The sequence below is a fragment of the Solanum dulcamara genome, chromosome 2 (assembly GCF_947179165.1).
Source record: "Solanum dulcamara chromosome 2, daSolDulc1.2, whole genome shotgun sequence".
Classification (NCBI taxonomy): domain Eukaryota; kingdom Viridiplantae; phylum Streptophyta; class Magnoliopsida; order Solanales; family Solanaceae; genus Solanum; species Solanum dulcamara.
Genome location: NC_077238.1, coordinates 34,825,366 through 34,838,923, shown reverse-complemented (window position 1 = coordinate 34,838,923; position 13,558 = coordinate 34,825,366). Strand labels below are relative to the sequence as shown.

General features: G+C 38.2%; 1 protein-coding gene and 1 pseudogene across 1 annotated transcript; both read left to right on the top strand.

Annotated features, from left to right (window-relative positions):
* Positions 1-1,611: 1,611 nt before the first annotated feature.
* Positions 1,612-1,731, top strand: LOC129881298 (5S ribosomal RNA; annotated as a pseudogene).
* Positions 1,732-10,272: 8,541 nt separating this feature from the next.
* LOC129880494 (inactive leucine-rich repeat receptor-like protein kinase CORYNE) lies at positions 10,273-13,010 on the top strand. The gene is made up of 2 exons (XM_055954558.1): positions 10,273-11,657; positions 12,201-13,010. The coding sequence occupies exons 1-2, from the start codon at positions 10,774-10,776 to the stop codon at positions 12,508-12,510; spliced, it is 1,194 nt and encodes a 397-aa protein (XP_055810533.1). The 5' UTR covers positions 10,273-10,773; the 3' UTR covers positions 12,511-13,010.
* Positions 13,011-13,558: the final 548 nt, after the last annotated feature.

Here is a 13,558-nt window from a genome sequence, read left to right as displayed (position 1 = left end):
GCCTCCACACACACAACGTCTCAAGAAGCTTAAGAACCTTCCAAGGTACGAAAGTCTCAAGGTACGACAGTACGGGGTATAACATCCTTCCCCTCTTTAGGACATTCATCTTCGAATGTTAAACAAAGCTTCTCTTAAGACGTTATAGAGGTTATAGGGGGACTTCTTCCTATTACAACAATGCGTATCTTCATCAAACATTTAATATACAAGCTTTTAGGAGTTCGAGTTACCTGTAGATATCGGGAACAGGTACGGATACTTGTGTCTCATATCCTCTTTAACTTCCCAGGTTTTCTCTTCCCGATTCCTATTTCTCCATAATACCTTGACTGAAGCTACGTCCTTAGTCCGCAGTCTTCTAATTTGTCAATCCAGGATGGCGATCGATTGTTCTTCCTAGGCCAATTATTCTGTGACCTGGATATCATTTACGGGATGTACCCGGGATGGATCACCCATACACCTACGAAGCATAAACACGTGGAAAACTGGATGTACGGCTTCTAGGTCTGCAGGTAAGTTTAACTTGTAAGTCACTTTGCCTATTCGATGAAGGATTAGGTAAGGGCCAATATATCTCGAGCTCAGTTCCCCTTTTTGTTGAACCTCATTACTCTTTTCTTGTGAGACACTTTTAAGAACACACAATCACCTACTTAAAATTCCAAAGCTCGACCTCGATTGTCTGCATATGACTTTTGTCGACTCGGGCAGCTAATAACCTCTCTCGAATAAGCTTTACCTTTTCTACTACCTATATTGGGGCCTATTAGTTCCGCTTTACTAACACTAAACCAACCAATTGGCGACCCACACTATTTTCCATACCAAATATCATATGGGGCCATCCGGATACTAGAACGATAGTTAATATCATAAGTACTCCTGACAGGTGGTAGCCAATTTTTTGAGTTACCTTTGGGGCTAACTGCATAGGCCCGCAACATATCATCTACCATATAGTTAGTCAAACTAGTCTGTCCATCAGTCTGAGGGTAACGTAGTATACAAAGGCTTATCTGTCCTTTCTATTTCTTCGTGGACTAACCTTCGATCATTAACTGTAACTTGGGCTACTTTATCTGAGATGGTAGCTATGGGGACTCCGTAAGGTCCTACCCCCTTCACTCTATAATTTCACACTTCTCGGCTGAGTAGGTAGCCTTTGATTGCAGGAGCATGGGTTAATATTGTTATTCTGCAGGTAATATTTCCTCTAGCGTCATCTACCCATGGAATGCGAAGTGGTCTTATAGCCAAGGTCGTATTGTGAAATCTTTGACCCCGTGTATTACTTTCTATTTTCCTTAAACGACATTAATTGGTAACCTTACCTTTTGGGTTTTGCTTTTTGCCCTTCAGAGGTGGTTGCCACGGGGTATCAAAATTTCCTTATCCACTGGCCCATATAGACGTTCCGTGGTTTGCCTATCATGAACTGGTGCTACATTGACGAACTGTGGCATACAAGTGAGCCATCGATTCGTAATCAGCTAACCCTACCCATTTGCGTAAGCCCCTATTTTATAATTCCCTCAATGTAACCTATAATACCCTAGGTACATAATCTCATGTCGTTCCTCTATCGCTAGTTTGGAGTTTTCCATCTTGCGTGATTATACCAGTACTGACGCGCTAAGGTCCATCAGAATTTTAAAGTTAAGCGTGCTTGGGCAAAGGTAATACTAGGATGGGTGACCTCCCTAGGAAGTCTTCGTGTCACGTTTCATGGCAACCCCTGCAATAATGTGCGAGGCACTCAACTTTGTCTAAATTTTATCTTAGCGTCGTCTTACTAGTCTTCATGTTTCACCCTGCCCTTTTTCCTGTTATCTTTCAACTAGTATAGGGGTAGATTTTTAATCCCACCATGACCATGTCCCTTGTTGGTCATTTGATTTAACTTATTATATTATATTCACTCTTTTTTATATACACCCCTTCGTTAGGGTCTCTATTAATGGTTCTCGCACGTTCTTAGATATCACGGCTTCTATCCATTATGGCTGGATTTTAGACCTTGCTAGCTTATTCCATCATGGGATTTCCTTTGATGTTTTAAGTGTTCATATTAACACCCTGTAGTGTCAGTTAGTTTCACCTTACGCTTGTGTATCTCATATCTACTTCCCCCCTTCAAGGTGTAGCCATGCCATTGTTTGTTTATTACCGGTCTTCTAAATGCGTATGAGTCTTTTCCAACACCTTTAGTATCCCGTACCATACCTATACCTTAGGTTACCTACAACGAGACCTTAACACCAGTAGAAGGTACTTATCATCATTTGAAATTCCTCCTTTTGGGGCACTGATACTCTGCTGACATATGTTTCAAACTTGGGCATAATACTATCTTACTCCCAAAGGGATACCACTCCTTTTTCCCTAATGACTTCACAGTGCAGAGGTTGTTCCTCACCCTACATTCCTTATCCTTGAATGATCACTATTTTCTAAGATGGCGTCACATATACAGAATCTTTCTTTCTGCCTCAAGAGCTTTTACCCTTGTCATCGATGCTTGCCTTCTCAGCAACCTCTCAAATTTATCTAACAACAGGTCTGTCCTATCGCAATGTCGTTCCACTTATACCTTTAAATTCCATCCTCACCTTGCTTTTCTATAATAAAGGCTTATGTTGGTGTTGTTACGTCAAACGGGTCCGTTAATTCGAGCTTTATTCCAGCCCTACCGACAACAAAAGAAGATGCATATACGATAAAGTAGAATCTGGGTTTATTAATGTACATGTATCCTGAAAGAAAATTTGTAATATACCTGTAGCCATATTTGGTGGTACCTGCTGGTCTTGTCTGTTAGCTAAGGCATGAATACGACTCGAAAGACTGCTAAGACTAGAAGGTCCACCCCAGTCTCTACCAAGCTCCGCTGGTATATAAGTCCCCGCCTCACCGGGCATATAGCCACTAAAGAAGAAGAACCCGCAACTTTCCCCATAGGCAGAGCTATACCACTAAACCTACTTCTAAATAGACATGTTCTCATGAAATGGCCTTGACGGACACACGTAAAGCAAGCACCTATCCCATAACGGCATTTCCTGAAATGAGTCCTATCACAACGAGGACACTGAGGAAAAGGTGGCCTTGACTGACACAAATTGGTTCCTATCTGTGGACCTGGAACCCTGGAATTCTGGCTGACTCCTGGATATCCTATACTATCGAATCCCCAACCTGGGAACTGAGAGGGTGCACTCCAGGTTGGTTGGGAAGGATATTCACTGTGATGCTGAGGGTGTCCGGCTTGAAATTTCCCCATGTCCCTAGCCGACCTAGCTTTCTTATGTTGACTTCCTTCATACCCCCTATTGGGCTGTTGCATTCTATATTGCCCCTTTTTCCCTCGCCCATGCTGTTACACCCCACATCTTTGAACTCAGAAGGTTCCTTAAGTTACCTAAAAGCTAGTATGTGAGCCACTTAAGTTACGACCTTATTGAACGGCTCCAAGGAAGGGAGAATGTGATACACATAGCAGAGAAGGTTGGAGACAAAATCATAAGAGTCTGGAAGGAATTGGAGGCCAAGTAATGAGTCGTAGGACTCGATTTACCTATGTAAGCTACCAACTTAGAAGTCTTACATACTTAAGCTATTGGAATACGTACAAAGCTTGCGTACCATGGATTACATAGGCTCTTAAAATAAGATGAGATTACGAACCCACGAGGGAGGAAAAAATTTGGACACGTGGCAGCCTAGGAGGGTGACACATGGCAGCACCTCAAGCAGGTAGGTGACCCACCTGCTTGAGGTCAAGTAGGTGACCCACCTACTTGGGGGAGGTGGACCCCACTGCCACGTGGTAGCACCCCATTGGCCGCACGGTTGAGGTGGCCCAATAAGGGCCTGACACGTTGTTACACCCCATACTTTGGTACCTTAGAATGCTTCTTAAGCTTTTCAAGTTTCTGGAAAAGCTCTTAAGTTTCTTAAAAGTCGTTATGTGAGTCGGATAGTTTATAATGCTATCAAATAACTCCAAGGAAATGAGAACGAAATGCTTCATAATAAGGAAGATTGGAAATAAGGTTATAAAAATTCAAAAGGAGTTGGAGGCCGAGAAATGAGTCATAGGACTCGATTGACTCGCGTAAACTACCAACTTGGAGGTCTTACATACTTAAGCTACTCAAGTGCGTGTTGAAACTAAGTAGCAAGGAATACATAGGCTCTTAAAGTGCAACGAAATTACGAACCCATGGAAGAGAAATAAGGAAACGACGCACCTACTTGAAGCAAGTAGGTGACTCACCTACTTGACACATGGTAGCACGTGATAGGTACACATGGCATCACATGAAAGTGACACGTGGCAGCAAGTGACACACCATGGGGTAGACCCCCCCCCCCCACCTGCCATGTGGCAACCATGGATTGGTTGCATGATTGAGGTGGCTGCCTAAGGGTGTGACACGTGTCACCCTTAGGGGATGACATGTGTCACTCTCCAAAAAGATATATATCTATGTATGGATGACTATTAAGTCATTTTTAGCCAAATACTTGAACAAAAATAGAGAGAAAAATGTGGAGAAGAAAGCAAAGGCAGCCATGGTTTGGAGAAACACCAAGTTGGTAATACGAGTATAACTCCTTGTGTAAGGCTTCATTTTAAGTGATTCTAGATGTTTTGAAAATCTATTTCGTAGGGATACAACTTTCATTTAGCCTCTAAAACCCAGTTTTGCTTTTCTCTGCTCGAAAAAGGGTAATGAAGTATGGGAGAGGTGCTGCCCAGATTTCGTTTTGAAAATACTACACGGACAGCTGTGAGTATTTTGGGCATATATTTTCATACAAAATTGTTGTTGGGGTAATTAAAAATTTTTTGCGACCTTGATACACATGTCTATAACTTTTATTGAGGCCACAAATCCTGTTTCCCTCAATTACCCCTCCGAAACTAAGTGACAATATAAGACAGTGGGCTGTCCAGATTTCGCGTTTTGATAGTTTTGGCGAGTTTGACAAGTTTAACCTAAGGTAAGGCCTTTCCTTTTAAATTGGAGTTTATGGTGTTGTTATAGAGGGTATTATACGTTGTGTAAGTTGCTAGAAATGTGAAAATATGATAAATATGTTTGACGCCCGAAATAAACTAAATTGGAGTCGCTAGAAGTGAATTGTCGTCCAAATAAAGTGTCGTTCTTGTAAGTTGTTTCTTCAGGGGTGTAATGTATTGTTGCAGGGACTAAATGCATTCTAAAAGGGGTGTGGATGCTTCTGGTTGCAGCCACACAACCCCTCATTGCGTATAATGAAAGGCGTTACAAAATAAAGGCTAGACTCCCTATTGTCCTACCGTATTTTTGAATAAGTCGTTTGGAGTTTATGTTGTATATTGTTGGTGTGAATTATTACAGGTTGTTGTGGTTGATTGGCTGTAGGTCTTAGGAACCTAATTGGAAATTTGGATAGGGCATATTATAGGGGAGGTGCTGTCCAATTTTCGTCGACGCCTTAGCGAATAACAGAACTAGTCGAGAAAACGACTAAGGAAATAAATTCTATTAATACTAATATGTAACCTAGGGTGCTGGAAAGTAAAAGGGGTTGATATTCATACTACTTTCATGTTGAATAGGTTCAAAGGACGGCGAGGCAAGCAGGATAAGGAATAATTCAAACAAGGTATGTGAAGCTTTCTTTTGGCATGTTTTTGGCATAAGTATGTAAAGCTTATCTTCTTTTCTTTTGGCATGTCTTAGTCTTAACTGAATTGTGTATGTAATGTGAGAATAATTCCATTCACAGAACCCCGAGTATGGTTCATCAATCTTATTCACTTCTAGATATTAGAACTCCTGTGATAGTTGAGTTATGGACTTGTAAGTCTTCTATATGCTGAAAAGTAGTGTATGTAAAGCTATTCCTCTTTCTTTTGGGCATGTATTACATATAAGTTATGAATGGTTTATACATATGAAACATAGGAATAACTCCATTCGTGAAGTTCCGAGTACAATTTATAATTCTTATCCACTTCGTGATGGTAGAACTCCTGTAATAGTTGAGTTATTGTCGTTTAAGGCTTCTATATGATAAAAGGTAATATCTGTAGAGCCTATCACTTCTTTCTTATGGGACGTCTTAATGTAAATGAAATAAGATATGATTTGAGTGTAGAGGTAGTTCCAGTTGTAAGTTCCGAGTATAACTCGTGACTCGAGTTCACTCCTAAATGCTAAGGGCCTTAAAGTAGTTAAACTACGACCCTCTAGCCTTCTATAGACTAAATAGTGATTGGATGTGTAAGCTCCTAAACCTGGGGGTTCTTGGGCATACTTTACGATAATGGTTGAAGGATATTTGATATGTTACAGAGTTTTGCGTGTACGTATATGCATTATGATATATATATGGATCGGTCCGGATGTACCTCGGCACATTTTGCTATGTAAGGATCGGGTCGTACGTTCCACGACAGATTATGCATTATACAGATCGGGCCATCGTACCTCGGCATTATTATACATTATACGGATCGGGCCATCGTACCTCGGCATTATTATGCATTATATGGATCGGGCCGTCGTACCTCGTCATTGTTATATGATATACGGATCAGGCCATCGTTCCTCGGCATTATTATATGATATATGGATCGGGCCGTTGTTCCTCGGCATGTACTTTCTAAAAACAGGGATCAGGCTGTACGTCCTACAACGTTAATGGCATATATATACCTATCATGATAGATGATGTGTTTGTAACACCGAGTCCCCGAGCGGGCTGGATACAGTATGTGATAGTGATATACATGACTTTATTTTGTGAGGTGCAGGTACAGTACCCTATTAAATGTTATACTTGGTTTCCTGCATCCTTGGTTCAGTTGTTATCTCAGTTATGTTGTGCTTCTATACTCAGTACATATATCATACTGACCCCCCTTTCTTCGGGGGGCTGTATTTCATGCCTGCAGGTACAAATGTTCATTTCGGAGATCCGCCAACTTAGGATTTTCGCTAAGCTATGTTGGAAGTGTTCACTATTTCAGAGCCTAGCTTTTGAGTACTGCTCCTGCGATGTATATATTCATTTATACAGGGGTACGGCGGAGGCCCTGTCCGGCCATATGCTGTCGTTCCTATTCTTAGAGGTTTGTAAACATATGTGTGTGGGTTTTTTTGGAGTTTATTTTGGTTATGCCTATGCGATATGTTGTAAAAGCTATTATGTTGTGGCAGCCTTCTCGGCTGGCTTTCCCCTTTCATGACATGATGCAAATGAAAGAAGCCACACGTGTATGAATATTTTATCACCCACTGGGTTCAACTGTTTGGTTCCTATATCTAGGAGGCTATATGAAAATGAAAAAAATTTTAACCCATTGAGGTTTTTGTGAGCAGTATCATGTTATACATAGTCCAATTTGACTGTAGTCGACAGTTACGTAAATGGGGGTCTAGGTCAGACCCCAGTCGTGGCCTACGGGGTTGGGTCGTGACAGAAGTGGTATCAGAGCAGTTCGTCCTTGGAGTGTCTACAGACCGTGTCTAGTAGAGTCTTGTTTATCGGTGTGTTGTGCACCACATCTACAGACAAGAGGCTACAGGACATTTAGTATGTTACCTTTCTTTCATATCTACGATCGTGCGATAGAGCCAAGTCATAGGGAATGAAATTCCTCATACTAACTTGTGATTTCAGCAGAAGGACAACATCAATATAAGAAGGTTACTGACGATATTGGAAGTTACACAGCACACATGTAAGCAAGGCACGAATGATAGGTGCCAGGTAAGGTATTGAATTACGGTTGACATGTAAAGTTGAAAATTGAAAGGAAAAGTAGACGGAAAGTCTAAACAGGTGCATACGAGGTAAGTCCATCAGTTTATACTATTGTTGATATTGGGCGCCCTGTGAGGCTGCGATATGATGTGATATGATACGTATATATGTATCTTTATGCGTATTTCCCCTGTGAGGCATTGTTGGCATTTTCTGCGTGCAGGTGTTGAGATAGTAAGAAATACAGAGGAAACTCTGCCCAAATTTTCCTTGAAATAAAAGGAAAATGATTTAAGAAAGACTGGTAGTTCTGGATAGAACGATATATTAAGGATAAGACTAACTAAGAAGGGTAAGTAACCTTCAGTAAGAATCGTGAAAAGGTTAAGAAGTGTTATACTATGGGGTAGAATGCGAACAAGATATGATGTGAATATAATGAGGATAGTTATGAAAATAAGTAAAGCCTTGTGAGAAAGTGGCTTCGAATAAATTGCTACGTGACTCGAGTACCCATAATTAGACTGGATTAGCACCTCATGATTGTGTTAAGTTGTCGTACTTAGGCAACCAAAGATATGGAAGATATAACTACTTAATTAATAGATGAATGAGAACACACACAGAAAAATAATCTAAAATTTGAATTGAAAGTTTCTAATTAAAATACTTTATTAAAAATTAATTTATTTAATTAAAACATAACTTAGTTCAAATGTCTATATTGAATATATTCTAGCAAGTTTAAGGGGTTGAGCAGGGGTTGAGCCTTATCTAACGTTTACTCTGCCTGCGTGTGTAAAGCATCAAAATGTAAATAAAATTTCAGAGAACATTCTTTTAAGGAACAATATTAAGTTATTTCCAATGGTCAATTTTAAATTATTTAAATTTCTTTATCAAGTTGATAAGGAAAAAAATATAATTTTGAGACCGCACCAAACTAATATTACAATTTTTAGCCAAATTAGTACCTGCGGCCAAATTCACCTTGTGCAAATAAAATCTCTCTTTTTAACTTAATGGAGTGTCTTTAAATTATTTTAAATAAAATATTTTTAGTTAATAGTTTGGTCTAAAAATGTCCTTGACATCAATAGTTTGATCCAAAAATGTCTCTATTGTCACTTAATGGGTCAAATATGCTTTTTTTCCATACACATATTATTATTATTTTCATTTTAAACACATTATTTTTCTAATGATGATTTTTTAAAATTAGAAAATGCTTATCCTACCTTAATTTGGAAAAGATTAAGAAATGATTTTTTTTTATTAGGAACCTTTTTTATTATCATCTAAATGAAAATTAATGATGGGGGTTAGTATGATCTTATATTCTTACATATATGATAGATATTATCAATCAAAAAGGTATATGTAGTTATTCTATTTTAATTGTTAAAATAATATTAAAAAAAATATAGATTATTTCCTACTTATTTATTAGTTTAAGTGATTTTTGTAAAGAAACATCTTAGGGTCTTTAAAATTAATATTTTTATTATGAATAAAATATGTTTAAAAAGAAAAAAACTAATATATTTATTTGAAAAATGCATTTTTGACCTATTAAGTTAATATTGACATTTTTGGACCAAACTATTCATGATAAGAATATTTTGTGGGGTCTAGCCCCATGTTTTGCACGAAGTTATTTTTCTTTGGTATGTAATTTTCAAAGGTGTGCATATCTTTGGTTGGTTGGCCAAAGATTTATTTGGACGGTAGGTGAAGAATTTTGTATGTCATCTATGTCATTGGTAGCGTATTGCTATAAATAGGCAGATCATTTCTCAATTAAGACACACCAGAAAAGAGAGAAAAAAATATAGAGAGAAAAGTATTCCATAGACTATAAGAAAATAGTTTGTGAAGAAAAATAGAGTGTGAGAGATATTGTATTAAGGTGGAAAAACTAAAAGAGTGTTTTTCTTTTTTTGAGTGTGTAGTGATTTTAGGAGTATTTATACTCGTGACTACACAATGTAAAATTCTTTACTAAAGTGATATTAGCTGCTCTTCTTGGTCGTGGTTTTTCCCTATTCAGAAGGTCATTATTGCTGTATTTTTATTCTTGATTTAACCATAACTTAGTGTTTCGCGTTTATTCCCAACATATTTTTAAATCAAAGTATTAACGACATAGATATTTTTAAACAAAACTGTTAAGTGATGATATTTGTATTCAATTTTACAAAGTTCAAAGGAATTTCGATCATTTTCTATTAACTTGATTTCGAATGGGCGGAGAATAGCCGCTGCATCTATTGTAAATAATTTTGTTTCGACGTTCTATCACTGTTTTATTCTTAGATTATTTTCTGAATAACGCTATTAAAGTAGTGCTATACAAATTTGAACAATACTACTATACGAACTCGACTGTTTTATAATGTGTTGTTTCTTTTTTGGCACTTAGTTAGGGAGGGTCATATTGGTTTACAGTAAAAGTTTCAGGAGTTTTTATATAAGTACCAATGTTAAGGAATACCCCATCTTGTAATTTTGTAGGTATAAAATATATTAGTAGTCTTAGATTCCCTCTAAATAATTCATTTCTTTAGTGGAGAAAAAAGTGCATTTATTCACTAATCTTGTTTGGTGACAGGCAAAGTTGTTATTTGGAATTTGAACTTTGAAATGATTCTATTCTTGTTCATTGTGAAGTTGTATCCCTCAAGTTGAATGAATTGAAACCTAACGACGCCATACATTTTCCCTGTTCACTTTTATGTTATTATATTTAAAATTCGCTTTTTCAGCAAAACATTTTTGTGCTTCAAGATTCGTTTAGAAAGAAAAAGAAGAAAATGCTCACATTGTTCTCGAGTCCTCTCCGCATTTTTACTGGCAACATTCAGAGGCGTTTTCTAGTGAACCCTAAAAGCTATGCTATTCCCTAAACTTTGTGTTTTCTCTTTTCTAGCCCACCCACCCACGTCAACTCATTACTCTGCTGCTGCTGCTGCTGCTAGGTCATAAAACCACCATGCTTTTTTTCTAATGCTGCAAACCAAATTCCATCCTTCTTCTAGACATCAACATAAAGCTTCCATGGGGACTTTCTGTACCAGTACCACAGCTCTCAAGCTTGGTTTTGTGTGGCTACAACTAAGCTCTGTGCAATGCCATGGAAGAATACTCAAGGATAGCTCCCCACCTGATCAGTTCAAGAACAGGTTTCAAAGGATTTTTCTGAGTATTCTTTTTGGTATGTTCACAGGATTGATTTGTGCACTTGTCTTTGCTTGGCTTGTTCGGAGCTTTGTTCGTTACATCAACAAAGCCCCAATTCTCAAAGGCCCGGTTGTATTCTCTCCTAAAATCCCAGCCAAGACTCTGCAATCAGCTCTTGCTAATTACACCCAGTTGCTAGGGTCAAGTACCTGTGGGAAATACTACAGGACTGTTCTCGACAATGGCCTTACTGTTGCAGTCAAGAGGGTGGAACCCGGTTCTCCCCAGTTACACACAAAGTCATTCAAGAGAAGAATACAACAGGAACTTGAAATGATTGCTAGTTTGAGGCACAGGAACTTGATGAGTTTAAGGGCTTACGTTCGCGAATCCAATTCATTCTTTCTGGTCTACGATTATGTACCCACAGGCAGTCTTGAAGATGCAATGATCAAAGTTAGGGAAAACCAATTGCAACTACCCTGGGAAGTCAGGCTCCGAATTGCAGTTGGGATTGTTAAGGGTCTTCAGTATCTTCACTTTTCTTCCAACCCCAGAATTTTGCATCGCAATTTGAAGCCCACAAATGTAATGTTGGATGCTGAGTTTGAGCCTAGGTTGGCTGATTGCGGTTTGGCTAAAATCATTCCCACTTTAAATCTCCCTGCAGCATCAAGCTACGGTCCTCCGGAATCTTTCCAGAGCTGCAGGTATCAATTTTTCAAATCCAACACTTATATTCATTAGCTTAATCAAGTATGAATTTAGGTTTTCAATAAGTTTAATTGCCTCTTGATGCATTTATTTTGGCCCAGTGATCAAGTTACAATCTTTAATCTTTTTTGCTCTGCCTATGTTTAAGTCATCTTGAAGGCGAACTGTTGCTATGCATTGTGGATGGTGTGTTTGTAATGAACACAATTAGGTGTAATATTTGAAACTCCCTTTTGCTCTTTGTTATAGCTTTCCACTGCCTTGTTCCCCTTGATTTCTCCTATTTTTGATAGTTCTGAATTTCTTTTGAAGACAATATACTCTCAGAAAATTTTCCTACAACTGCCTGGTCTTCTTTATCAATTGATTGACATAGAACTTCACAAGTGTGCTGTTGCTTCTATTCTCTTGTAGTTTTATGATCAACGGTGTTTACTTTTGAAGTTGCAAAAACTACTTACTATCTAATATCTCTTCTTTGACACAATACATACTTATGTTAAGTTATTCAACCTATAGTTGTTGCTATTTGGCCGCAGGTATACAGATAAGAGTGACGTATTCAGCTTTGGGGTCATATTGGGTGTTCTATTAACTGGAAAGTACCCAACAGATGCCTTTTTCGGGGATACATCTACTGGAGGAAGTTTAGCGCGTTGGCTTCAACGTTTGCAGGAAGCAGGCGATGCTCGAGAAGCATTGGATAAGAGTATTCTAGGGGAAGAGGTTGAGGAAGATGAGATGCTAATGGCAGTAAAAATAGCAGTGGTATGCTTATCAGACATGCCTGCTGATCGGCCTTCCAGTGATGAGCTCGTTTCCATGCTCACCCAATTAAATAGCTTCTGATTACTTTGCTCGAGAGGGAAAGCAGTTGCTATCTTTTTTGTATATCAAGGATTCAAATAATCACAGCTTTAAGGTTGTTCTTTTGGCTTTCTAAAGTGATAGTTTGCTGTGTGGAAGCATATTCTTTTGGTAGTTGAGCAATGCCTTTTGGTTATGGCCATGAAAGGGAGTGTAGTTGGCTCATTCAAGAAATATGACTATGACCAGAAGTACTTCTTACCTCCGGAAACAGTGCTGAAACTTCAGAAAGCACTTGAACAATTAACAGTAATGGCCTCATTTAGACATTAGAAAAAAAATATTAATTGACCTTTGTACGTAAATTTGAGTAGTGTTGTTAATTAAATGCTGTTTGTTTTAGAAAGGATTTGCTAACAGGTAGAGAATATGTAACAAATACCATGAAGTACTTGCACACTGGCAGTAGTTTGTGAATATTGGAGACATTTGCATTGATATTCTTTTAACCTTTTCTAATGATAGTGTGTTTTGTGGGGTTACTTTGGTTGTCCTTTTGCAAGACAGCTTTTGTTTATGTAGGAATCACGAGTTCTTTGGGGTCTGCAAAAGCAAGTTTGTTTTTGATATTTCAACATAGCTCAATACCTTTATCTCCATTCAAATTGTGGTGGTACTGTTGAGTTGTTTTGAGGTAGTAAGTCGAAAATAAAAAAGTAAAATTAAATTAAATCAAGCAAATGGGAAGTTATAACTAAAAGAAAAATAGTGCCCTTGAAATTCAAAACCTTTAAATTCTCGACCTAAAATTATTTCAAGGCGTGATGGCACCCAACTTTCCTCACGTTGGGTGAACCAAAGTGACATAATCAAATTAAACGTGTCAACCGTAAAACTATTTTAAATCTAACAAAGGAAACTTTCATAAAACGTGACAATGCTAAAACAAGTCATACTAACCCCAAGAACGGGTGATATTTTAGTCATGAACTACTTGGAATCAAACGGTACATTTGTATTTGAATAGTATAATGTCTGAGTGAAAGGGAAGTACAAGAAGTTAAGATAGAAAGACTCCATAGCCACTGCA